Raw genomic sequence first — 27,416 nt, 5'->3', positions numbered from 1 at the left:
TTTTTTTCTATTACAAATCTCAAATTGTGGAGTACAAAGGCAAATAAATAAATGATGGGTCTTTGTCCCAAACATTATGGAAGGCACTGTAAGTGATAGTCATGTTCAGCATTATGAATAGCACAGATATTGTGGGGCAAAAGGCCTGTTCTTTGTGCTGTACTATTCTATCTTGTATGTACATCACTGGTTTCCAATTGAACAAAAAATCAAGAACACTTTCAACTCTTCCCTGCTTTGCAGATTTATCAATTTTTCATCTGGTGTTAAGTAAAATATTCCCTTCAAAGAAAACATATTAGCATTAAAAAATAGATTGTGGAGAGATCCATCAACGATTCAGTGATTGAATGGCTGCGATGATTTTTTGATTCTGCAATTCCACATCTGAATCAGTTATTTATGTTGCACAAATGCAGTGTTTTCAAAAGGGTATCACACATATTTGACCAATATTTTCATGCATAATGTAAATGGATACGACTTTAGTTATTATTTTTATATTTCCTCGTGATGTAGAAGGAGATCGGTCAAAACAACAAGTGAATAAAGTTCAGAAGTGGTAGAGCTTGTGTAATGATTGTGTGTTATGTTTCTATACCATTCAGCTTTTGGATGTATTGGAGAGTTACTGTATGGCTTCTGGATTGGATTACCGACGACTGGATGGGAAAACCAAGTCAGAGGAGAGGGTCAAGATAGTGAAGGAATTCAACAGCTTGCAAGATATCAACATTTGCTTAGTGTCAACAATGTAAGTAAGATATGTTAATTTTGCAATTGTGCAATCATCTGGTAATTTTTTATTCCAAGATCTATCCGTAAATGATTAGTACTGTTTGACTGTATTTCCATCTGCTACCTTACAGGGCTGGTGGCCTAGGACTGAATTTTGTTGGAGCAAATGTAGTTGTGATGTTTGACCCAACATGGAATCCAGCTAATGATCTTCAAGCTATTGACAGGTATGCCATCAAAGTATTTCTTCTTTTTTTGGCACTTCCTATGTTTTTTTTTGGCAATGATTTCCCAAAGAACATTAAAGCTTACATTCTGTCCTCTACGGTCACAATCTAATTGTGATAACAACTTTGCAATGTTCTCCTCTTCTGTGAATAAGCTTTCCCCACTATCCCTCTTTCAAGCACATCACCTGACCACTTCTCTTTGTCAGAATTAGGCAAGAAAGAATTTAGATTTTAAGAAGCGAGTGAAGACAGAGGTAGGATGGATAGGGCAAAGTGAATATCTATGATAGAGTGATACCATGTCAATGGGGGCAGCTATTTGGTAATTACACTTTTTCTGTGTTATTTGTTGCTTATAGCAGGGCTATGAAACATACCCAACTGATCAGGCTGCACCAATGCAGAGAGGAAAAATTGAAGATCACAGATGGATGACTTACAGCAGTATGGCGAGTTCCCATACAAACACATAAAGCAAATTACCTAAAGATGGTGACTTTGACATTTAAATGTAAATAATGGTGAAAGTTTAGGCACCTAATTTGTGAGTGCTGCTATGTTCTTGCAAATAAACTTATCATCCATGATAATGGTACCCATTTAATTAGGACCACACAATAGATTAGCTTCCTCTCTTGATTGCTGGTTGACCTGCTATGCATTTACTACATTTTCTCTGCTTAGTTATGATAGTTGTACAATGTAGAAACAGGTCATTTGACTCGCCATGTACTTAGCTATACAGCTCCCTATTACCTGCATTTATTCCAAAGCCGTCTAAGCCTTGGCAATTCAAGTACTTCTCAAATTGTTGTGAGAGAAACTGCCTCCACCACCTCCGCAAGCAGAGAGTTTCAAATTCTAACCACTCACGGTGTGAATAAACTTTGTGATGTTTTTTTATTCCCTTATTTATGCTTTTTTCTTGAAATTCTGTTTAATTTTGTCTCTGTCTCTTTGGTTTGTATATTTAAAGTTCAATTAACTCAAATAAAGAGATGTAAAACTCAATTAGCATAATATATTACAAAGGTGATGTATTCCTGGAAATCATTTTGCTATACAAAATCATTTTGCTAGACAAATACATGATTACTTATAATTCCTGAACTAGAAATGTGTTGTCGCTTAGAAAAAGGGAAAGGAGGCACCAAGATGAACTTCGGAGGGCCCCAATATGTTGGTACTATGATGATTTTTTGATACGTGGTCGTCTTAATTTGATGTTGTACTGTGTTGCCATCTTAATTTATATCCATGTATCTCCTGGCTGATTATTGATGAATTCTATGGTTACTTTGACAAATGCAGTTCTTCCATTTCATTGCAGAGCCTATCGCATTGGTCAGTGCAGGGATGTTAAAGTGTTTCGGCTAATTTCATTGGGTACGGTTGAGGAAATCATGTACCTGCGTCAACTTTATAAACAGGTGAGCAAATAAGAGCTGAATCATTTTTCTTCTACTTATACCAACAATTAATTCTTGTTGATACTTTTCTAAGCAATTATTCTTGTTTTATATTGTATGTTAGATGGATGGAATTATCATTGCAATGCTGTAAGGATATGTATATATAAAATAGGTCTTAATAATGTTATAAATGAATGAATGAATACGTTTATTGGCCAAGTATGTACACATACAAAGAATGTTCCTTGGTGCTTCACTCGCAAGTAACAACATGAACATACAGTAAACAATTAAGAATAAAGCATAAAACATTAAAACATTAAGAATACAACATTACAGTTTAAACATGTGAGTGAAATAAACCAGAGCAAAAAGAGACTACAGACTTTTGGTTATTGAATAGAGCCACTAGTGGGAAAAAAAGCTGTTTTTATGTCTGGCTGTGGCTGCTTTGATAGTCTGGAGTCGCTTTCCAGAGGGAAGTGCTTCAAAGAGTTTGTGGCCAGGGTGAGAGGGGTCAGAGATAATCTTCCTGGCCCTAGCAGTGTACAGTTCGTCAATGGGGGGAAGGTTACAGCCAACTTGGTGGCTGAGTCAAACCAGACCATGATGGAGAAGGTGGGGAAAGACTCCACGTTGGCAGTGTAGAATTGGACCATCATTGCCTGTGGCAGATTGTGTTTCCTCAGCTGCCATAGGAAGTACATCCTCTGTTGGGCCTTTGGACTGTGGAGTCGATGGTGGCCCCCCATTTAAGGTCATTGGAGATGATGTTTCCAAGGAACTTCAATGACTCCACAGATGTGACTGTGGTGTTGTTGATGGTGAGTGGGGGGAGGGGAGGGGGAGCTCTCCTAAAGTCTACAATCACTTCCACTCTCTTAAGAGCATTGAGCTCCAGGTTGTTACGGAGGCCAACATTCCCGTCTGTAGGCAGATTCCTCCCCATCCTGGATCAGTCCAATCAGGGTAGTGTCATCCGCAAACTTGAGAAGCTTGACAGAGGAGTCTGTGGAGGTGCAGTTGTTGGTGTAGAGAAAGTAAAGGAGAGGGGAGAGTACGCAGCCTTGCGGTGCTCCTATGCTGAGGGTCTGTGGGTCCGAGATGTGCTTTCCCATCCGCATATGCTGCTTCCTGTCTGTCAGGAAGTTAATGATCCACTGACAGTGGGGTTCAGGCACAGTCAATTGGGAGAGTTTGGAGTGTAGTAGCTCTGGCACAATGGTGTTAAATGCAGAGCTAAAGTCCACAAACAAAATCCTTGCATAGGTCCCCTTGGGGTCTAGGTGCTGGAGGATGAAGTGCAGGCCTAGGTTGACTGCATCATCCACCAATCTATTGGCCCTGTATGCAAACTGCAGAGGGGTTTGTGGTGAATCCTTCATTGGGCAAAATGTTTAATAATAATTTGTCAATAGTTGTAATTTGATCATTTTTTTCTTTGCAACAACTCTGCCATTATTGTTCTGCATTATTCAAAATTGATGATCAAATCAAGCTTGCATTAGGATTCAATGTGCTGCACATAGAACATAGAAAAGTACAACACATTAATAGGCCCTTCAGCCCACAATGTACCAAACATGATGCCAAGATGAACTAATCTCATCAGCATTAATATTATTGCTACTGTTGGCTTTTGAAAGGTCAATAAAACACTGTGTAAAGAACACTGCGCTCTTTAGAAAAAAGGGTCCTATGACCCACTGTGAATGCTTCAATTCCAGCAGCAGAGGATGGGGGGCTATTCTGGTCCGGCAGGTCAAGTAATTTGTGATAGATTCTATGAAAAGTGTAAAAAGGAGTTGAGGGCCTCTCTTTGTTGTCTGGTAATTCCACCGAGGAATGGATGAGCACGTGCAGCCAGAAAGCCCACCAGGGCAAGGTGGCTGCTAGTGCCAGTAGACTGCATCTAGGCCTGCGTCTGGGTATTCAGGAAGGTGGTGGGAAAGATTTTGGTAGAGTTAATGTGAAGAAAAGCAAAATCTGTTTGTATGTGTACAAGAATATTGACATTGTGAGTAGCTCCAACGTCTAATCCATCAAAAGCCATCAAGTGTTAAAACTGCATTTTCTGTGACATTGCCAGTTCTGTCTGTAAAAAACCAACATAAGCATTAAGTGTAAATAATTAGATTCAAAACATGCTGAGATTTTGAATTAATAAAGCATTTGTGTCTAGGAATTCAGTTCATAACACCTTTTTTCTAGTAATATGCGATTAAAATATCAACTTGTTTTATTTTCTAGTGAACTGCAGTAATGACCACTTCCAACTTATTTTGCATCACCAGAAATTCATTTATACACTTTGGGATGAGAATCATCCTTGCACCCCAATGTGATTCCCTTATCTGTCACATAGGAGGTTGCAGGGTGACCTGGACAGGTTGAGTGAGTGGGCAAATGCATGGCAGATGCAGTATAATGTAGATAAATGTGAGGTTATCCACTTTGGCGGCAAAAACAAGGAGGCAGATTATTATCTCAATGGTGTCAGGTTAGGTAAGGGGGAAGTGCAACGAGACCTGGGTGTCCTTGTACACCAGCCACTGAAAGTTGGCGTGCAGGTACAGCAGGCAGTGAAGAAAACCAATGGCATGTTGGCCTTCATAACGAGAGGATTTCAGTATATGAGTAAAGAGGTTCTTCTGCAGTTGTATAGGACCCTGGTAAGACCACATCTAGAGTATTGTGTACAGTTTTGGTCTCCTAATTTGAGGAAGGACATCCTTGTAATTGAGGCAGTGCAGTGTAGGTTCACGACATTGATCCCTGGGATGGCAGGACTGTCACATGAGGAAAGATTGAAAAGACTAGGCTTGTATTCACTGGAGTTTAGAAGAATGAGAGGGGATCTTATAGAGACATATAAAATTATAAAAGGACTGGACAAGCTAGATGCAGGAAAAATGTTCCCAAAGTTGGGGGAGTCCAGAACCAGGGGCCACAGTCTTAGAATAAAGGGGAGGCCATTTAAAACTGAGGTGAGAAGGAACCTTTTTCACCCAGAGGGTTGTAAATTTGTGGAATTCTCTGCCACAGAGAGCAGTCGAGGCCAAATCACTGGATGGATTTAAGAGAGAGTTAGATAGAGCTCTGGGGGGCTAGTGGAATCAAGGGATATGGGGAGAAGTTGGGCACAGGTTACTGATTGTGAATGATCAGCCATGATCACAATGAATGACGGTGCTGGCTCGAAGGGCCGAATGGGCTCCTCCTGCACCTATTTTCTATGTTTCTATATGGGCATCTGCCTTTGGAAAACAGACTTGGTGTCTTGTTTGATTTCCATCCTTTGCTTTCACCCTCCCTCCCACACCCACTCCCCTCCATCTACCCCAATTACCTGAACATAACCCCTGACCTCGAGGCTCCACTCCTTCACATTCTTTCCATTTGTCCTTCCTCCCAATTCTCCAATCTCAGGCTCATGTATTTCCTACAATCACTGCATCCCACTACAATTGTGCCTCCGGATGTCAGGCCTTCCTCCTAATCTACAACCTATTTCTCCACCCCCATTTCCCCTGAACAATCCAGGCTAGGTCCAGGGAAATGGGGATGTTGAGTAGAAATAAGGGTTGCCATCTATGGACTTCAAATGCTGTCAATATGTGCAGCAGGCCCACACAAACAGTTTTATTTATACACTTTGGGATGAGAATCATCCTTGCACCCCAATGTGATTCCCTTATCTGTCACATAGGAGGTTGCAGGGTGACCTGGACACCATGGGTGAGCAGCTGTGTCAGTGATGCTCACCCATTCTGATACACTAGACTATAAATATATCTAAGTATTCAAAGCATTCAGCCAGACCCATGTTTAACCACAATGATAACACCTACTCAAGTAAGTTTGGCAACTTAGATACCCTATAGAATTAATAGTTGTCTCAAATTAAAGCCACGCGTCAACTTTCTGAAAACTACAAAACACTGGAGCTGTGTTGGATGTTTGTGAAATATTTATTTTCTCAATTGCAATAGCAACTACACTGTGCTGCTGTTGGAAATGAAAATGCAAAGCGCTATTTTAACGCAGTGCAAGGATCAAAGGAGCATGTCGGGGAATTATTTGGAGTTCAGAATCTTTTCAGCTTTCGGACAGGGGGATCCTGCTTGACTCGGGACATCATTCAGGTGAGAGTGCAGCATCAAGCTTGCAGAATATGGTTATATGCAACTTTTGGTCAGAAATATCACTTTAATCATGAAATTCCAGACACTTTTCTCTTTCTCTCTCCCTTCCTCCAACTTTATGTCTCAATCTGTGCTCCCTGCTTGCACATTTCAATAATCTCTGGAATTCTCCTTTCTCTCTTCTCAGCACAACATTCCCTCGTTCAAATGCCCCCATCCAATTGTTATCATTCTGATATTACAGAGTGAATGTTAAGTACTCTTTACCCCATTTTAGACTTTTGCTGTCATACTGTACATGGGTTACTACATGAACAAAGGAATATTTGGTGTCTTGTTTAGTTACATAGGAAAATTCAATTTAGATTGTGAATCCTATTAATTCATATGTCTTTCTCAAATCTTTAAATAACAGGTACAACATTTTTTCGTATACACCTTTGACATAATCAAATTTGCTAGGTTAGATGTCCATAAGGAAAGGATTTCTTCAGAGTTCAAGATTATTTGCAAACTAAAAGCTTGAAAAAATCAAATTAGGAATGCTCAGGATGTCGGATAAAGAGGGCAGTTAGAAAAACAAATAAAACGTGCCGTGCTGGAAATCTGATATATAAACAGAACATGCTGGATATACCATGCAGGTCAGGTAGCATCCATGGGGTGAGGTAAACAGTTAAGATCCATTGCAAAGTATATCACAGGGATGATGGATTGGTCAACAGGGATGACCTCGTCCACAGAAGAGAAGACAAAGAAGGGTGTCCAGGGGTGTACTTCAGTAATCGACGGTGAAATCAACAAGTGCATGGATCGGCAGGGGAGCAGACCTTTTGACCCAATTCCTTCATGTTGATCAAGATGCCCCATCTAAGCCAGACCCATTTACCCACATTCGGCCCTTATTCCTCTGAACCTTTTCTATCCATGTACCTGTCCACGTCCAGGCTGTAATAGTACCTGTCATAACTACTTCCTCTTGCACTCATTCCATGTACCCACCACACTCTGAGTGAAAAAGTTGTCTTTCAGTTTCCTATTAAATTTTGCCCTTCCTACCTTGAATCTATGTCTGGTTCTTGATTACCCTACCTTGAGTAAAAGACAGTGCATTCACCCTATCTATTCCCCTCATGATTTTATACATCTCTATCAGATCAGCCCTCTGTGCCCCAAGGAATAAAGTCTTAAGTGTGTCCAACCTTTCGCTATAAATCAGGCCCTTGGGTTGTAGCAACATCCTTGTAAATCTTCTCTGCACTCTTTTCGGCTCAAGGACATCCTTCCTATCGCAGGATAACCAAAACTGAACACAGTATTCCAAATGCGGCCTCACCAACATTTTGTACAACTATAATATAACATCCCTACCTCAATACTCAATATCCTCACTGATGAAGGCCAATGTATCAAAAGCCTTTTTTACCACCCTATTTACCTGTGATACCGCCTTCAGGGAACTATGTACCTGTACTCCTAGACCCAACTGCTCTACAACACTTTCCATGGCCCTACCATTCACTGTAAAGGTCCTGAACTGCTATGACTTTGCAAAATGCAACACCCTGCACTTTTCTGCTTTAAACTCCATTAGCCATTCTTCAGCCCACTTGCCCAGCTGATGAACAGCCATGTTATTTTTGATGACCATGTTCACTGTCTCTGCAACCACTACTTTATCATCTGCACTTCTCACCTCTCATCCCCTGTTGCTATCTCCACTCTTTTTTCCCCATCTGACTGTTATTTGCCAATCAATTCCTCCCCATCTATCCCCACCCATTGCTTGCTAGCTCTTGCCACCCCCTGTCCCTCCTCTTCTGTCCCTCCCACCTCTTCTCCTTTCAACCTTTATTCCGGATGAAAGGTGTCGACCCGAAATGTCGACTGTCCATTTCCCTCCACAAATGCTGCCTGACCCACTGAGTTCTTCCAGCTGCATTCCTTTTTTTGTCACTCTTGATCTTGTTGAGCCTGAATGGATTAAGTGTCTCATTTTATATACCACCTAGCAACAATAATTAATAGTCTATGAAACATTTGACCCTGTAAAAAATGTTATTTAAATGTATGCAATTTTGTATTCCTCTAAAATCATGCAGAATTTTTATACCAGTTTGGGTCTTTCCCCAAAGAGCCACTAGGTATAAATACCAACGAATCACTTCCTGAAATTACCTACTGGATTGTCACAGTTCATTACATTCAGGAAAATACAATGTTTAGAGAGCAATTGTAAACTCAATCAAGTGGAATAGGTTTACGTTTCTGTGGCTTCTCGTTGAGACTTTTTAAGAGCTCAACAGAAATCCTTAGGACATTGCATAGATCTCTTCTGTTTTTAATATAACTAAGGCATGAGATTTCTTGTATGTTTCTTTGCAGAGGGAAGGCCAAGTGGAAGCAGGAGTGATGACAGCCACTACACAGCTGAGAGAAGAACCTCCAGTGGAAAGACAGGAAACAGTGAGTTTTTTTGTCATCTCAAGCAGGCATGCAATATTTCACCTGAAAATCACGGAATATTAATGACCTCCAGTGACTCCTCGCCCTCCTGATACTTCCCAATGACGTGCTTGGGTTAATAGTTCACTTTCCCATAGGTTTGTGCTGTTCTAGCTCTGGGTGGGTGGCTCATCTGGAAATAAGATAGATTTTGATTACATAACCTTTTAAAACATGCTTTTCACAGGATGATTGCTGCTGCATGCAATGCTCCCTGATGTGTTTGTATAATCTAAGAACATCTAAATATCTCGCAATGTATGTTTTTAGTTGATCAGTTGACATTTGTCATTAGTACTGGTCAAGGATGAGCAGATGACTCCAAACTTTATGTATATGTGAATAACTAAAATTTCATGGGAAACTTTGAACTGTTCTTTCCAGAGCTGTTTGTGCACTCCAAGAAGGAGTGCATTTGGAAACATGATGTAGGAATATGAAAAGCTCCTTTGATCACTCAGCACCATATTTATTACCTACTCAGGCCATGCCCCCCTCCATCATACTGAAATTCCCTTTGGTACAAGTGGTCAACGTCCCGACAATTATTTAAAAAAAATTCTTCAGCCCAATCCCAATCATAAATTCTTTCCTGATTAAGATTTATACTACATTAATGTTTAAAGTCAACATCCAAATAACTTCCTGGTCAAATGTCTTAGCTTCTCGCCATCGACACAGGCGACTGTGCAATCTTGCTCCTTCTCGACAGCGCAGCGTTCGATACAGTGGACCACACCATCCTTATTGACCGTCTCCGGTACGGAGTTGGCGTTGATGGCACTGCCCTGAGCTGGTTCGTTTCCTACCTCAAAAATAGGAGTTTCTCTATCAACATAGGCAATTATTCCTCTTCCCCAGCTAGCTTCTCCTGCGAGGTTCCACAAGGCTCCATCCTAGGCCCCATTCCCTTCTCTCTGTACATGCTCCCCCTCGGCCAAATCATTCAAAGGCACGGCATTTCTTTCCACTGCTATGCGGATGACACACAGCTTTATCTCCCCCTGAAACCCAACAACCGGTCAAATTTAATCAGCCTCGTGCACTGCCTTGAGGACATAAAATGTTGGATGGCACAGAACTTCCTTCAACTAAACAAGAGCAAATCTGAGGTAATTCTATTCCCCCCCCCCCCCCCCCCCCCCCCCCCCCCCCCCCCCCGACTCCATCGAAACGATAACAGGCAGCCTTGGAAGCCTATCCTCCCTAGTCAAACCGCTTGTCAAAAACCTTAGCGTGATATTTGACTCTGCATTAAAGTTTGACAAGCAAGTCAACACTGTGGTAAAAGCCAGCTTCTTCCAGCTTCGTACCATAGCTAAAATCAAACCATTCCTCCAATTTGACGACATTGAAAAAATCATCCATGCTTTCATTTCCTCCCACCTAGACTACTGCAACTCCCTATACACTGGGATCAGCCAATCATCCCTGTCCCGCCTGCAATTGGTCCAAAACGCCGCAGCGAGACTCCTGACAGGTACCCGTAAAAGGGACCACTTCACCCCGATTCTGGCCTCTCTCCACTGGCTCCCAGTACAGTACAGAATCAACTTCAAGCTCCTCCTATTCACATACAAAGCCCTAAACAGACTTGCCCCCCCCCCCCATATCACAAATCTTCTAACCCACCACTCTATCTCCAGGTCCCTCAGGTCGGCCGACTTGGGGCTACTGACTATCCCGCGATCTAGGCTTAAGCTCAGGGGTGACCGCGCTTTTGCAGTTGCAGATCCTAGACTGGAACAGCATCCCTCTCCCCATCAGAACTGCCCCCTCCATCGACTCCTTTAATTCCAGGCTCAAAACCTATTTCTACTCCCTAGCGTTTGAGGCCCTCTGAGGGGGCGCTGTGAACTGTTTATGTATGTGCTGTTATGTTTGTGTGCCATTGTATGTTCGTTCTTAGTACCTGAACTGATGTACAGCACTTTGGTCAACGTGGGTTGTTTTTAAATGTGCTATACAAATAAAATTGACTTGACTTGACTTAGCAATTTAAAAATCAGCAATTATGTGATTAAGTTGTGCCACATTTCCAGAAAAAAGATGGAAGTAAACCTGATGCACCTCTGGGGTTACAGTATTTTATAGTTTCCCTGTGTTGGATAATAGCTCAGGATGTATCTGTGCTGATGAGATAAAGCTCTTGCTCACCATAGAATAACCCATATTACGTCCACCATTACTGTGAATGTTGCCTGCATTGCAGTCTGAAGAAGAATCCAGACCCAAAACGTCACCTATCCTTTTTCTCCAGAGATGCTGTCTGACCTACTGAGACCTTCCAGCACTTTGTGTCTATCTTTGTTTTAAACCAGCATCTGCAGTTTTTTGTTTTTATATATTTGGAACTTGGGTTCCAAAATCATTAGTGGATCCCTTTAAAAATCAGCAGTCAACCCACTCGTAAGTAATGTGAGCACAACTTCTTGTGTCTGATGGCTCATTTTGTGATATTCCCCCTCCTAAATCAAAATATGATAAGTTCCAGAAACATAAATGTAAACATTTAGGCTGGCATTCAGTGGAATGCTAAAGTTTAGTTGCACTATCAGAGGTATTGTCTTTGAGGTCTGACATTAAACTGAGACCCTAGCCATACTTTTATGTGATGTAAATGGCCTTGTGGCATTATTTCTAAAATAATCAGGGAATTGATCAGTGGTGTCTTGGCTTACATTTATCCCTCAAGCAAATCACTAAAACAAATTTTAGTGATAAACAAATAAACTGACCTTAATCTTTTTGCTGTTTGTGAGAATTCACCGCTCAGATGAGTGCCACATTTCTTACATATTTTCCTACAAGTATTTAGACTTCAAAACTACTTCATCCGCTTTAAATTACTTCATGATGGCCCAAAGTTATGAAAGAGCTGCATCACTACAAGTTTACTTTTCTTTCTCTTTTATTGGTAATTACTATTGAAACGCTCACATTTTATCTGGCATTTTAACTGTTTTGACTATGCTCCGTCAAGCTATTAGAGGGAATAGTGATAATGGGAGAAATTGATGAAGGATGGGGTTGAGGAGGGGGATTGGAATGTTTGGGTGGATTGCACGATGCATCATCTTGCTTATCATTCAATCAAAATTATGCCATAAATAGTTACAACTAATCTCAAAATCTGCAGACCAGATCCAAGTGATCTGTACTGATTTTTGTATAACAGTGATTTTGAAACTAATGAAACTTTAAAAAAAAACAATTCTGTAAGTACTATATTTGGGACCTCGGGTCCAAAGAATTTGTAACTTCAGGCCAAAATCTCCCAACAAAAAAATTGAAACCAGTTCTCACCTTTCCAAGGCAAATTAAAAAAATCCCAGCTTTAACCATCTGCACAAGTGACTGTTACTGCTTTGTGTAAATCACCATTTTTTTGTAACAAACAAGAGTAAACAATGTCAAACTAAATATTTTACTGTTCACAGAGCCCCACATGTTATTCCTCAAAATTAAAATTATTTTTTTACCTATGTTTACCCGCCAGCCTCTTGTGCTGAATTATATCAATTCTGGAACAAATATAGTTTAAAATTGAGCTTTACATTATTTTGATTTTGTTTTATTCTAACTCCAGTATTGCTTAGTGGAATTTAATTTCCTTCTCTGCTGTGCATACAAGGAACGCATGCAAACTTTCATTTTATTGGATAAACAACCATAAAACAAATTCATCAACTATTTTTATACAGTGCCCTCCATTTGGGACAAAGACCCATCATTTATTTATTTGCCTCTGTACTCCATAATTTGAGATTTGTAATAGAAAAAAATGCACATTGTCAGATTTTAATAAAGGCCATTTTTTTACATTTTGGTTTCACCATGTAGAAATTACAGCAGTGTTTATACATAGTCCCCCCATTTCAGGGCACCATAATGTTTGGGACACAGCAATGTCATGTAAATGAAAGTAGTCATGTTTAGTATTTTGTTGCATATCCTTTGCATGCAATACTGCTTGAAGTCTGCGATTCATGGACATCACCAGTTGCTGGGTGTCTTCTGTGGTGATGTTCTGCCAGGCCAATATTTCAGCCATCTTTAGCTTATGCTTGTTTTGGGGGCTAGTCCCCTGCAGTTTTCATGCTCAATTGGGTTCAGATCGGGTGATTGACTTGTCCACTCAAGAATTGACCATTTTTTACATTTGAAAAACTCCTTTGTTGCTTTAGCAGTATGTGTGGGATCATAGAAACATAGAAAATAGGTTCAGGAGGAGGCCATTCGGCCCTTCGAACCAGCACCGCATTCATTGTGATTATGGCTGATCATCCACAATCAGTAACCTTCTTCCCATATCCCTTGATTCCAGTAGCCCCCAGAGCTCTATCTAACACTCTCAAATTCATCCAGTGATTTGGCCTCAACTGCCCTCTGTGGCAGAGAATTCCACAAATTCACAACTCTCTCTTCTCACCTCAGTTTTAAATGGCCTCCCTTTTATTCTGACTGTGGCCCCTGGTTCTGGACTCCCCCAACATTGGGAACATTTTTCCTGCTTCTAGCTTGTCCAGTCCTTTTATAACTTTATATGTCTCTATAAGATCCCCTCTCATCCTTCTAAACTTCAGTGAATACAACCTAGTCTTTTCAATCTTTAGTCATAAGGCCATTTAAAACTGAGGTGAGAAGGAACTTTTTCACCCAGAGAGTGCCATCCCAGGGATCAATCTCGTGAACCTACGCTGCACTGCCTCATTTACAAGGATGTCCTTCCTCAAATTAGGAGACCAAAACTGTACACAATGCTCCAGATGTGGTCTTACCAGGGCCCTATACAACTACAGAACCTCTTTACTCCTATACTGAAATCCTCTCGTTATGAAGGCCAACATGCCATTAGCTTTCATCACTGCCTGCTGTACCTGCACGCCAACTTTCAGTGACTGGTGTACAAGGACACCCAGGTCTCGCTGCACTTCCCTCTTACCTAACCTGACACCATTGAGATAATAATCTGCATCCTTGTTTTTGCCGCCAAAATGGATAACCTCACATTTATCTATATTATACTGCATCTGCCACGCATCTGCCCACTCACTCAACCTGTCCAGGTCACCCTGCAACCTCCTAACATCCTCATCGCAGTTCACACTGCCACCCATCTTCGTGTCATCCGCAAACTTGTTAGTGTTACTTCTAATTCCTTCATCCAAATCATTAATATATATGGTAAACAGTTGCAGCCCCAACACCGAGCCTTGTGGCACTCCACTCGCCACTGCCTGCCATTCTGAAAAGGACCCGTTTACTCCTAATCTTTGCTTCCTGTCTGCCAACCAATTCTCTATCCATGTCAACCCCCAATACTATGTGCTCTAATTTTGCTCACCAATCTCCCGTGTGGGACCTTATCAAAGGCTTTCTGAAAGTCTAGATCATTGTCTTGCTGATCATGAACCGCTGGTTAATGAGTTTTGAGGCATTTGTTTGAACTTGAACAGATAGGATGTGTCTACACACTTCAGAATTCATTATGCTACTACCACACCTGACTCCTGAAGAGTGTTTCTGATCTGTCAGACAGGTGTTTGCGGATTTTTCTTTATTATAGAGAGAATTCTTCTGTCGTCAGCTTTGGAGGTCTTCCTTGGCCTGCCAGTCCCTTTGCGATTAGTAAGCTCACCAGTGCTCTTTCTTCTTAATGATGTTCCAAACAGTTGATTTTGGTAAGCCTAAGGTTTGGCTTATGTCTCTAACAGTTTTATTCTTGTTTCTCAGTCTCATAATGGCTTATTTTGCTTTCATTGGCACAACTTTGGTCCTCATGTTGATAAACAGCAATAAAAGTTTCCAAAGGTGATGGAAAGACTGGAGGAAAAAGGAGGTGCTGAGAGCTCCCTTCTCCCTGCATTAAGGAGGCAATTAAACACACCTGAGCAATTACAAACACCTGTGAAGCCATGTGTCCCAAACATTATGCTGCCCTGAAATGGGGAGACTATGTAAAAACACAGCTGTAATTTCTACATGGTGAAACCAAAATGTATAAAAATACCCTTTCATAAAATCTGACAATGTGCACTTTAACCACATGTGATTTTTTCTATTACAAATCTCAAATTGTGGCATACAGAGGCAAATAAATAAATGATGGGTCTTTGCCCCAAACTTTACGCAGGGCACTGTATCTCCTGTTCAGCCCATGATCATGACACCGAGTTCCTGGTCGCTTTTAATTTTGGCATTTTAATTCTCTGAACTACTTCCACTCCCACTCCTTTGCATTCAACGTTGTTCTGGTGAAACTCACCATCTTTTTATTTGGCATCCTGTGTTCTTCCAGAATTACAAATTTAGATTGTGTTCTTTGCTTCTTCTTTTATTTGGATAGCTGATGATCATAAATAGTTGTTTATTTGACCCATTTGTTCTTTACTTCTGGTTCTTTGTTGGCTCATATCTGCATGGTTCTGATCATTAATGTGAAATACTTATAAATCATAGTTTTAAGTGCTGTCAAAGCTTTCAAAGTTCTAAATGTATGCCATCGGGCTGGAGTTGCCATGGGTATTTATGAGAGTATACCAGGCGAGGGAGATAATCACAATAAAAAAACAGATGTACAGGAATGAGATGCAGGACACCAGTTAGAAGAATAAAAGTAACAAGTAGACAAAAGTAACAAGACCCAGGTTCGATCCTGACTACGGATGCTGTCTGTAAGGAGCTTGTACGTTTTCCCCGTGACCTCTGTGGGTTTTCTCCGAGATCTTCGGTTTCCTCCCACACTCCAAAGACATACAGGTTTGTAGGTTAATTGGCTTGGTATAAATGTAACTTGTCCGTACTGTGTGTAGGATAGTGTTAATGTGCGAGGATCGCTGGTCGGTGCGGACTTGGTGGGCCGAAGGGCCTGTTTCCGTGTTGTATCACTAAAACTAAAAACTAAAACTAAGTTACAGGAGACATTGCGGGAGGGCCTACTGCTATTGCTGTTGGTTTTAAACAGCTGTAGTCTCCTTCAAGATCAACATTTCCCTGCTGAACATGGTGGTTCACCATGTCTTTCCAGGTCTTTCCAGGTGAGACAGAGGTTCACCTGCACCTCCTCCAACCTCATCTATTGCAACCGCTGCTCTAGATGTCAAATTCTTTACATCGGCGAAACCAAAAGCAGGCTCGATGATCGCTTTGCTCAACACCTTCGCTCAGTCCGCCTTAACCAACCTGATCTCCCGGTGGCTGAGCACTTCAACTCCCCCTCCCACTCCCAGTCTGACCTTTCTGTCATGGGCCTCCTCCAGTGCCATAGTGAGGCCCACTGGAAATTGGAGGAACAGCACCTCATATTTCGCCTGGGCAGCTTGCAGCCCAGCGGTATGAGCATTGACTTCTCCAACTTTAGATAGTTCCTCTGTCCCTCTCTTCCTCTCTCCCCTTCCCAGATCTCCCACTGTCTTCCTGTCTCCACCTATATCCTTCCTTTGTCCTGCCCCCCTGACATCAGTCTGAAGAAGGATCTCGACCCGAAACGTCACCCATTCCTTCTCTCCTGAGATGCTGCCTGACCTGCTGAGTTACTCCAGCATTTTGTGAATAAATACCTTCGATTTGTACCAGCATCTTTAGTTATTTTCTTACACTACATGGTGGTTCACCATTGTGTACCTCTGGCATGGTTGTCCCTGACCTCAATTCCTTTAATTCTATTTCCTTCCACAGAACTGCTGATAGTATTTCAAGGGTCACACAGTCAGGTGGCCATAATATGTGTGCAGCTGGATTGTTTGCCAGGCCAACCAATTTCCTCTGTAACTAAGAAAGCTGGAATAAGTAGGTCGTTTCATTCTCCTCTGCCTTCCCATGTGCACACAGTGTGTTCACTAAATGTAAGTGTGCAATCCCAGCTCCACTACAATGGGCAAGAGTTTTAACCACAAGGGCCTTCAGTGTTCATCTGGTTGACGAAACACTAAAGTCAACCAGCTGAACACTAAAGCCCCTTGCGACTGATAAAAGCCATGCCAGTACAGGCCAGATTCCCAGGGCAATTGTGATGCGTTTATGTCAGTACAATCCAACATTCCAAACATGTTGTTCCAGGAAGCTGACTTGTGGGCTATCTCTTGGGAAACATGGGAAACCCTTTTCAATCGTGGCACATGAAAGTTATGAGGAATCTCATCATGAAGAACAGGAGCACTGCTGCTTTTGTATCAGAAGTAAATGAGTTTCCCATCGTAATGTTAAACATGTGCCCTTCTCTGTTTTCCAGTGGGGCCAATAATAAACCAATATCTATCATCTGGGCATTCCTGAGAAAAAAAGTTTTGTCAATCAAGTGCATGCAACATTGTCAATTGTGCCTTTATAGAGTTACTAGACCAAGTGGACCCATTGGGTCCAAATCTCTCCTGTGGGCAAACCTCCCCCAACTGACGATCCTGTGGGCCCGGGAACCCTCCCCAACTGACGAAGCCCGTTGCTGGGCGGGGAGTGTCTCCCGGGGCCATGGGCGGGTGAGGGGGAACAGGGAAGGGGAGCGGGTGCCACTCACCTCGGCTCGGTGCCGCCAGCGCTGCAGCCAGAGCGAACCATGGACCCAAAGCCCCTCCTGCATCAGTCTAGCGCCCTACCATCCATGGATCTGTTGGCGGCGAAAGCCAGTTACCTGTGCCCTGCGCGTGCAGCGCTGATTGGCGGGGAATGGCAGCGACGGCGAACAACGGCGACAGCCATCTTGTTGGACCCTCTGCCGCCTCCTCATGCAGCTCGAAGGAGAGGGAAGAGCTGGGGCGGCGCCCCTCCTTCCCCCCCCCCCGCCCCCACGTGGGACCCGGACCTATCGGGCATCGAGCTGGATCGAAGGTCCCGCCCCCTCCCTCATTGGTTGTGCCCCCCTTCCCATTATGACGTCACATGCCAGTTTAGTTCCGTTTATAATGCGAATTTTTAAACTTTAAAATCTGTCTAACTTTAAAAACATAAGACCAATTTGAGTGAAACTTGGATGAAAGGGTCCCCAGTGCAAAGGTGAGGAAGGTGGTCCTACAATTGTCGCGCTACGTGTGACGGGGGCACAAATACGGTTATATCACAAGCAGCCAAAATAAATAACAAACATCCTCACATCCCTCACTGCGACACAGAGGTTTAGTAATATACTAGACCAAGTGGATCCGTTGGGTCCAAACCTCTCCTGCATTGGTGCAGCACCCCCTCCTCCCCTTCACCCCTCACCCTCATCCCTCCTCCATCCCCTTCACCCCTTCCCCATCCCCCTCCCCCCAACTCCCCACCCCCATCACCCCTCCCCCTCCCTCTCCTCTCTCCTTCCCCATCCCCTTCACCCCTCCCTCCCCTCTCCCTCCCTCCCTCCACATCTCCATCCCCTTCACCCCTCCTCCCCTCTCCCTCCTCCTCCCACTCCACCCCTCCCCTCCAGCCCCCCTCGGCCCAACCATGGAGCCGTTGCCGGGTGGGGAGTGCCCCCGTGGCCGTGTGCCAGCAAGGGGTGAGAGGGGAGAAACAGTGATGTCGGCCCCATTTCTCCTTTGGGGCCGAAGCCTCTCCTGCATCTCGGCTGCAATCTGCGGCGGGGAACGGGGGGGACAGCATGGACCTGTTGCCGGGCGGGTAGCGTCTCCTGGGGCCATGGGTGGCCGAGAGTGGACAGGGAGAAGGCACTGACCTCGGCGGCATTTCTCCTGCTGCGGGTAGCGGGTGACAGCCATCTTGTTAGAACCTCTGCCAGAGCCTCAGAGGCGCGCTGCAATATGGGAGTAAGGTCAGGCTCGGGGCAGACCGGGAAGGGCGCCGGTCCTCCCGCTGGCCCTCTTGGGGGGGAGACAACGGATTTATTAAAGTTTATAAGGTAAATTGTTTTAAAAAAGTTATATATATATATATATATATATATATAGATAGATATAGATAGATAGATATACAGATAGATACAGCCTGAAACAGGCCCTTCAGCCCAAAACACTCATTACGAACAAGATACCTCATCTAAGGTAGTCCAATTCGCCTGCGTTTGGTCCACGTGCCTATAAACCTTTCCTATCCATGTTCTTGTCCAAATGACTTTTAAATGTTGTTATTGTACCTGCCTCAACTACTTCCTTTGGCAGTTTGTTCCATGTACCCACCACTCCATAGCACATGAGTTATAAGACAGCATTATACATAGTCATAGCCATAGTCATAGCCATAGCCCCTTTGGCTCATGGACCTATGGGCATCTTTTTCACACATATGGGACGAGCTGCTAGTTGAAGTGTGAGAACCGGGTATAATCACAACATTTAAAAGACACTTGGACAGGTACACGGATAGAAAAGATTTGGACAAATATGGGCCAGGCACAGGAAAGTGGGATTAAATTGATTAAGCATGGACTGGCATGGAGTAATTGGGCCGAAAGGCCTGCTTCTTGGTGACATAACTCTGTGATGTACAACTTGGAGTCAAGAAATCTAGAAAGAAAAAACCCAATCATATCAAAATCCAACTTACTAAATTTATTTCTATGTTTAGTTCACTCATGGTTTTTTGAACTGCCTTTCCATTAACATTGGACCATTAATTCCGATTCTATCTCCATAGATACTACCTGACCTGCTGAGTTATCCTGGAATTTTCTGTTTTTATTTGTACATATTGTTTGGTACATCTATAAATGTTTGATACTCTCTTTAATATTTAGACCACGGACCACGGATATATAATGGAAGACGAGAATCTGGACTTGTTGAAGCAACAAGGAAATAAGGCAGTCTTGAGAAAATCAGAACAATTTTTTAACTTCAGTAGCGACAGTGAAACAGAGGCTTCAAGTGTGGCAAAACTGAAGAATAGCAAGGTGGATCCGATAGAAATCAATCATCAACTGGAGACTAGTGGACAGCTCACATTACTCCAATGTGGAATTTCCAAATTTTTTGACAGAAAAGCAAGCAGCAGTGAGGAATCCAGTGAAAGTGACTGTAGTTCTGATGGTGAAATATCAGAGAAGCAGGATGCAGAAGCAAGCACAAGCTTGGGTGCCACTGTAGCAAAAGGAAAGGATTTTTCTGGTTACCTGGCTCCAGATATTCGTTCAGATGCTCAACCAATAAAAGAGGTTTGTGGGAACTCTAAGCAGGAAAGGCACAAATTTTGTCAGAAATGTGACTCTTCCACTGAATCTGAAAGCAAGGCCGAATTAACAACTGACATGAGAGCCAACGACAGCAGAAAAGAGAATGATGTGATTAATATTTCACAAGTGATGGGACAAAAGAAAAAAGTGCTTGTCAAGAAGAAATCTAATCTTAGCTTCCTGTCTACAGATTCAGAGGATTCCAACAATGAAAATGTTACAAATATTTTTAGAAAACAAAAGACTTTATTGTGTTCTAAAAATCCAGAATGTGTTGGCGCAAAACCAGGCATTGTTGGCGATTCTCTGAAAATAACAAAGGGCAAACCTTTGAGCCATGTTGCCAAACTGAAGACACAGTTGAAGGAGACAGGCAGCATCAGTGATGAGTCAGATGATGTTGAAATATCCACAGAGTCACCAGAAATGCCATCCAATCCATCAGATCACAAAGTTGAAGATGGCAAAAGAATCCTTCACTGTAATGCTAAAGCTACTCTTAAAAGAAGGACGCAACGATATGACATTGAGGAATTTTCGTCCTCTGAAGATGACATTCCCACCAAGCAGACCCGATTAAGAGCAAACAATGAGATCTGTCGAAGGAACACGAAGCAAGAGTGCAAGAAAGTTCAGTTTGGATCCCACCAGAGGCAGAGTGCAATTGTCAAAGATGATGCTGTACCCAAGCAACAGAAATCACAAAATCACAGGGAACAGTTGGCATCAATGGATAAATTGTTGGGTAACTACAGATCTTTCATTTAAAGAATGAAGTAGTCAGAATGTGTGTTATCCGTGTATTGCAAATGTTTTCTGTCTCTGAGGGATGTACAGATTAATGGTATCTTGGCATTTCACAACAATTGGATGATGCTGAAACTACTTTTCACAGGCACTAAACTTGGAAGGAATCTAATGTGAAGGTCCAAGTGAATCAGAGTAGAAGCAGACTAATGCTTCCAACTACTGAAGTTAGGAAAGCTGTACTTTCTGTGAGGTAAACTTTGGTGTACTTGTAGTCTGATTTTCTGTTGTAAATGGAGTATCCAACAGTGTCATGTCTACCTAGCGCAGGCAGTAATCCAACTATGACATTTCTAAGGCCCTCTTCCTAATAGTCCGAAACAAGGAGGCTAAATAACCTAAAGCACATATGTTTGCACGTCAGCAAGTACTCATCAAGTCTCTCCAGTTAAGGATTATTTTGTGGGCAATTTATCATATCTGTTTTATTTCACATTTGATTTTTGTAAAGGAACCCACAGTAATACCACGATTAGTGCTCTAGACACATTCCTAGAAAATGGACCACTAAATGAAACTGCTTTCCACGGGGTCATTATAATATAAATGGAGATGTGATCCTGACAAGTTACTTTTAACTCATTTATTGCTAACTCTTACTAACTCACGTAAGTATGGCCACTTTCAAAGATTTTAAAATGTCGTTTATTGTCACATGTACCAATTAAGGTACAGTGATATATGAATTACAGCCATACGAGAAAAAAAAAAAGCAACAGGACACACAACTACTTAAAAGTTAGCATAAACATGCACCACAGCGGATTCCCCACATTCCTCACTGTGATGGAAGATTTAAAAAAGTTCAATCTTCTTGCTTGGAGAATTGTCCAGAGGTGAATCTTCAATTGTTGGAGACATCCAGTCAATCTTTGAGGTTTGCCAACTCTGATTTCAAATATGTTGGGACTTGGACAATGTCTATTCCTTTGGTGTCCTTGGGATGCCCACTTCTGGCATATTCTGCCTTTGAAGCTGGAAGAATAGAACCAGAAACTGTCCCTATATTTGCAAGGATGATTTTTCCCTTCAAAGTTTAAAGGTGCGCCTCAATTAAAATTGTTGAATTTTCCCAATTACAGCTGGTATAGGGAATTATTCAGGTTAGATCTAATTAGAAAAATGGTCAAATAGGGCACCTTTGCCAAAGATTTTTTTTTTAACAGAGGTTTCAAAGGTCTTTTATTGTCACGTGTACCAATTAAGGTACAGTGATATGCGAATTACCATACAGCCATGCTTCCAAGAGAGGGATTTTATACTGTCCATATCCTTGCTGAAATAAACAATGAATTTTGATTAATAAATCCAAAGATCTAAGCAGTCTGCATTTTTAAAAGAAGGATATTTTCAGTTCAGACTTGTTCTGAGAATCAAGATATACATTGCTGCCTGATATTCATCCGCTCAAGCTGAGTCTCATCAATTGTGGAGCACATTGGTGCATTTAAAGCCTTTAACTTTTATCAGAGATAAAAATCAAATTAAATTATGCCCATTTGAGAGAAGTGGCAAACCAGAAGTTAAAATCATGATTTGCTCAGGACACTTCATCAAAAATGTTCAAAGCATCAGGGATTGTTGATAACTACTATTAATACTTCAATTAATAGGTAATGTACAAGAAGTGGCTTTCGTTCATTCAAACCAGCATGTGGTTGGATCCAGCAAGGCGGAAAACCAAATGACCCGTACAGCAATTCGTGATGTATTTGAACTAAGACGGTATTCCCAGGTTCCTGCAAATGTTGCCTTCCATTTGGGTGAGGTGAGTTGTGCAGTGAAGGGAATCATCTTGGGATCTCCTGTAGTAGGAATTGAAAATGTCAATAAAATACCAATGTTTTGTCAAGAAATTAAACAGACCCTCAAAAGAAACACATTTTATATAATACACATTTTCTACTGTCACATATTTTTGATATGTAAGTCATACAAGCGATTAGTACCTCAAGTTTCTAGTATAGTATTTATTGGTCCAGTCTACTTTAAAGGTCAATTGCTCTTGTCCTTTAAAAATGTCACCTTAAATTCTTACATCACAATGAACAAATCTCTTTATGACAATCAGGTAGTTAATCAAAATTGATAGGATTGTATTAATAAAATTACTTGACCTTCAGAATGACTATAAATTATATGTGGAATTATTACCATTTCTGAGGTAATCTGGCTACATTTTCTGAAGTTTGTTTTGAAATGTACATTTCTTGCTCTCGCAATTCTTTTAAGTGTGGCGAAGGAACACTTTTATCCTCAAATTCTACAGGAATATTTTGAGTTTTGTTTAGAATATTGGAATTTATTTGAATAAAAATATATAACCTATATAAGAGTAAATTCTGATCTGCCTATGGCTGATGCAAACTTCATCTGAGCCTGAGAACTTGAACATTTTGATACCTGAACCTAACACATATAATTGTGTTCATCAGGTTTGGGTCAGATAGCCAGGCTCTAGCAACAGGATGTGGGGATGTGTAGCAAAGAACTGTAAATGTTGGTTTAAATCAAAGGTAGACACAAAACGTCACCCATTCCTTCTCTCCAGAGATGCTGCCTGTTCCGCTGAGTTACTCCAGCATTTTTTGGATGTGGGGATGATGGACTGAGAGGGAAGATCACTAATGCCCAGCATGAATACATGGTGCGGTCGGGCAAAGAGGGGAAAGAAGCTCCTTGAGTCATGGTAACCTCCATCCTCTGGGCAGCAGGCTGTATTTCTATAACGACATTGTAATCAATCTATGACCCAAATCTCTGGATTTGGGGATTCAAATGTAAAGGCATCGCCTTTGAGCCACAATTCCACATCATCATCATCAACTCCATCTTAAAGAAGTTATCTTTCAACTTATTCCATGCTGATTTTAGTATACTGACATATGTTCCCTGTTATTACACTGACCAATGCAGAATTTATTTTCATTACCCGAGTCTGAAAACGTATTTCTTTGGACCTGACCCAAACATATTTTGTTGGTCTCCATAGGGTTGGGATCAGATAATTGAGCTCCAATAAGGGATGGAAAGTAACAGAATATTGAACATAGAATATGGAGGGAGGCCATTTCACACATCAATTCTGCAGTTGCACTTGAGGCATAATCTAGTTGGAATCAACATTCTCTTTTCTTTACCTTACACCTCTGAGATTTCTGCTCAAACCTAATTATCCCATTTTCTTTTGTATGTCATGAAACTAACTGCTCTACCAAGCAGGACATTCCAAATCCTAATCACTTGTTACAAAATAAAATTCTTCATATTGGCCCCATTTTATTTGTTAACTATCTTAACCGTGCCTTCTGGCTGGTAACCCAGTAGGTGTTAAACCAGGATTTATTTTGTTTGGTTCTTGAACACTTCCATGTTTTTGAATGTCACTATTATATTTCATCTTGCCTGAAGAGAACAATTCCAACTTTTTGAATCTACATAACGGTAGTCTCTCATCCTTCAAGAAAAAAAAAATCCTTGTTCCAAGAGTGGAAGATTGCCAAATCTGGACAGATCTAGTGTTCCTCTACTTGCACATTTTTAATGTTTGTTTATAGGATTAGAATTTGCAGGTGTTAGCAAGCCTCCCACACTCACCACAGGGGTATATGACAAATTCTGACTCGCCTACCAATGTTGACTTATTACGCAAAGCTGTCCTGATCTAAAGTAGCAAGATCCTGTATGCAGCCGGATCTGTGTGGCATGTGCAGATTAGGTCAGTTCTGCCATGAAACAACTGAAAAATAGCTTTGACCAAATGCCATTGCACACCCCCAGACTCAGCCGATTCTGAAATCTGTTAAGATTTTAACAAACTGCTGGGGGATCCCAGCAGGTCAGGCAGCATCAGAGTAAAAGGAGGCTGCATGACCCACTGAATTCCAATAGCAAAATAGAACATAGAAATAGTACAGCACATGAACAGGCCCTTCAGTCCACTATGTCTGTGCTGAACTTAATGCCCAGGTAAACTAATCTCATCTGCCTGCAAATGATCGAAACCACTTTATTCCCAGCAGTTTTTTGTGCAAGATTCCAGCACCTGCAGTCCCGTGTGTCTCCTATGAAGATTTTAAATGCTTCAAAAATCATCTCTTATAAAAAGCTATGAGGAATTATGAAACAATTACCTTTAATAATTATTTTAAAAATATAACTCTTCCAATCTTTAATTGTTTGACCATGTTTTAAAGTGTGTAAATTCCATTCTAATGCAACGTTGATTCGTAGTACATTAAGGAGAACTAATTATAAACAATCTGAGAGTAAATAGGGTGTTTGGAATTTTTTGTTTGGATCAGCTACTTTTATCTGGAATTAGCAGCGGATTGAATCCCATGTAATCTTTTTAAGACCAAATTCTTGCAAGTATTTAACTTTGTTTTATTCTGGGAATTTCATGGAGCTATTCATATACTCTGTTCCCCTAGAAAATGCTTTCAGCAGCACGAACAAAAAAGGGTCAAAACTTATCCTAACTTTCTCCGCAGACGGAGGGAAAGAGCCAAGAAGCAGCTGGCACCAGCACGTTGATTGGGGATACACTAAAAGGAATCTGTAGGTGAGTGAACTAGAAGACCGAGGTCAAAGGATAAAAAGCCCTGCTTCCTCATTATCTCTTTGCGTCGTCATACGATACTTCTACCTAAAGATGACACCATAGGTGTTCCTTTTGTACGTGCATGTGTCCAAGAAGAAATTGAACACTGGTAATGTGATCCTGTTAGTCCAGACCATTCTTGATAGGCAGGCTGACCTAATGTATTTGCCAAATGGTGGAACAGCAGCAGAATACATGTACAGGAAATACTTAGCCTATTCTTCCACTGATCACTTTGTTTCCGTTCAGGATGTTAAAGCATTTCATAGAGGTAAAGATGTCAGAGTGCAGGACATGTCAAAGGCAGTCGCAGCTGCAGAGCCAGTCTAGGAATGCAGACTGGCCAGCACTGCTTCATTTTGAGTGGCAGGCCAGTACTTCTCCAAAACCATTGTGTTTCCTGTCATTTCTGATTACATTGTTGTGGCACGTACTCTGTGAATCTGGTCTTTGTAAGGAAATTTGTACAGGATTTCAGGCTCATTCTCTAGATCACTGATTCAAGAAGCTTTGTTTTGACAGGTATTGCCATCATACAATAATTGAGCAATGATGAATGTGAAAGCAAGGCATGAATTGATTATATGGTAAATGACAATTGAGCCTTTATTTGTAATCATGTGTGAGCCTCAAGATTGCATATGTGTTATGGTCAGTTTTTTTGTTTGTGTTCGGCTGTTCATTGGCGATGTGCTGAATAATGCACGCAGCCCACACAGGTTCTGAAGACTCGATTGCAGATGCAGGCAGTCTCTGCTCAAAACCTGGTGTTGCAGCTGTAGAAACATTCCCAACGAACACTTTTTTTGCCCACCATCAAAGAAAGAGCTTGCAAATAGGATTAGTGACAGATCTAAAAATAATGCCAACATGTTAAACTGGAAGTTGTGACAGGAAACATATTGCTGTAATTCTGTTGCCAGAATACGAGGATTCATTAGGAAAGTATTGAATTACCTTGCATGAAGGAAATTTTACACTTTATGCACATTGCTACCTGATTTAAAAAGTACTGGATCCCATATCTGTGTGATAATGAGAGGGTGGGAGGATGCGTAAGATAAAGAAAGTGTTGGTAGCGGTTCAATACTTTGTTGTTACTATAATAACTGGCAACAGGGCTTCCTGCCACATCCTGGTTAGATAAACATAAATGTGTCCAGAAACACATTTTTTCTAATTTCTTAAAAGTCTAAGATTTTTCATTTAAATCAACAGAAGAATTAGGGTTACCCATGATTACAATATGTTAGCAGAGGTTCCAAGGGAAATCAGTCACGAGTCATAAAAATTCATAAGTCATAAGAGCAGAATTAGGCCATTCGGCCCATCAAGTCTACACCATTCCATGGCTGATCTATCGTTCCCTCTCAACCCCATTCTCCTATCTTTGACACCCGTACTAATCAAGAACCTGTCAACCTCTGCTTTAAAAATATCCAATAACTTGATCTCCACAGCAGTCTGCGGTAATAAATTTCACAGATTCACCATCCTCAGGCTAAAGAGGTTCCTCCTCATCTCCTTTCCAAACGTGCATCCATTTATTCTGAGGTTGTTCCCCCTGGTTCTAGACTCTCCCACTAGTGGAAACATCCTCTTCACATCTACCTTATCCAGGCCTTTCAGAAGGATAATTCTCGTTAGCCTCCAATGGACCCTCGCCAACGCCAGCACAACCCTCCTCAGATATGGGGCCCAAAACTGTTCACAATACTCCAAATGCAGTCGACCAGTGCCTTATAAAGCCTCAACATTACATCCCTGCTTTTATCCTCTCGAAATGAATGCTATCATTGCATTTCCCTTCCTTATCATCAATTCAACTTGCAAATTAACCTTTTGGAAATCCTGCGCTGGCACTCCCTAGTCCTT

General features: G+C 41.6%; 1 protein-coding gene across 2 annotated transcripts in view; it reads left to right on the top strand.

Annotated features, from left to right (window-relative positions):
- ercc6l2 (excision repair cross-complementation group 6-like 2) overlaps nt 1-27,416 on the top strand; it is an 86,465-nt gene that overhangs the window by 53,713 nt on the left and 5,336 nt on the right. The window contains exons 12-19 of one of the 2 annotated variants that reach the window (XM_078396148.1): nt 609-754; nt 870-965; nt 2,299-2,398; nt 6,373-6,525; nt 8,911-8,991; nt 19,697-20,876; nt 22,552-22,706; nt 25,432-25,502. In XM_078396148.1, coding sequence (XP_078252274.1) covers nt 609-754; nt 870-965; nt 2,299-2,398; nt 6,373-6,525; nt 8,911-8,991; nt 19,697-20,876; nt 22,552-22,706; nt 25,432-25,502 — 1,982 coding nt within the window. Of the gene's footprint in view, nt 1-608; nt 755-869; nt 966-2,298; nt 2,399-6,372; nt 6,526-8,910; nt 8,992-19,696; nt 20,877-22,551; nt 22,707-25,371; nt 25,503-27,416 lie in introns of those variants that run through there. The other variant, XM_078396149.1, reaches the window with a different exon arrangement.

The sequence above is a fragment of the Rhinoraja longicauda genome, chromosome 3 (assembly GCF_053455715.1).
Source record: "Rhinoraja longicauda isolate Sanriku21f chromosome 3, sRhiLon1.1, whole genome shotgun sequence".
Lineage (NCBI taxonomy): Eukaryota > Metazoa > Chordata > Chondrichthyes > Rajiformes > Arhynchobatidae > Rhinoraja > Rhinoraja longicauda.
This window is presented reverse-complemented; position numbering and strand designations above follow the sequence as displayed.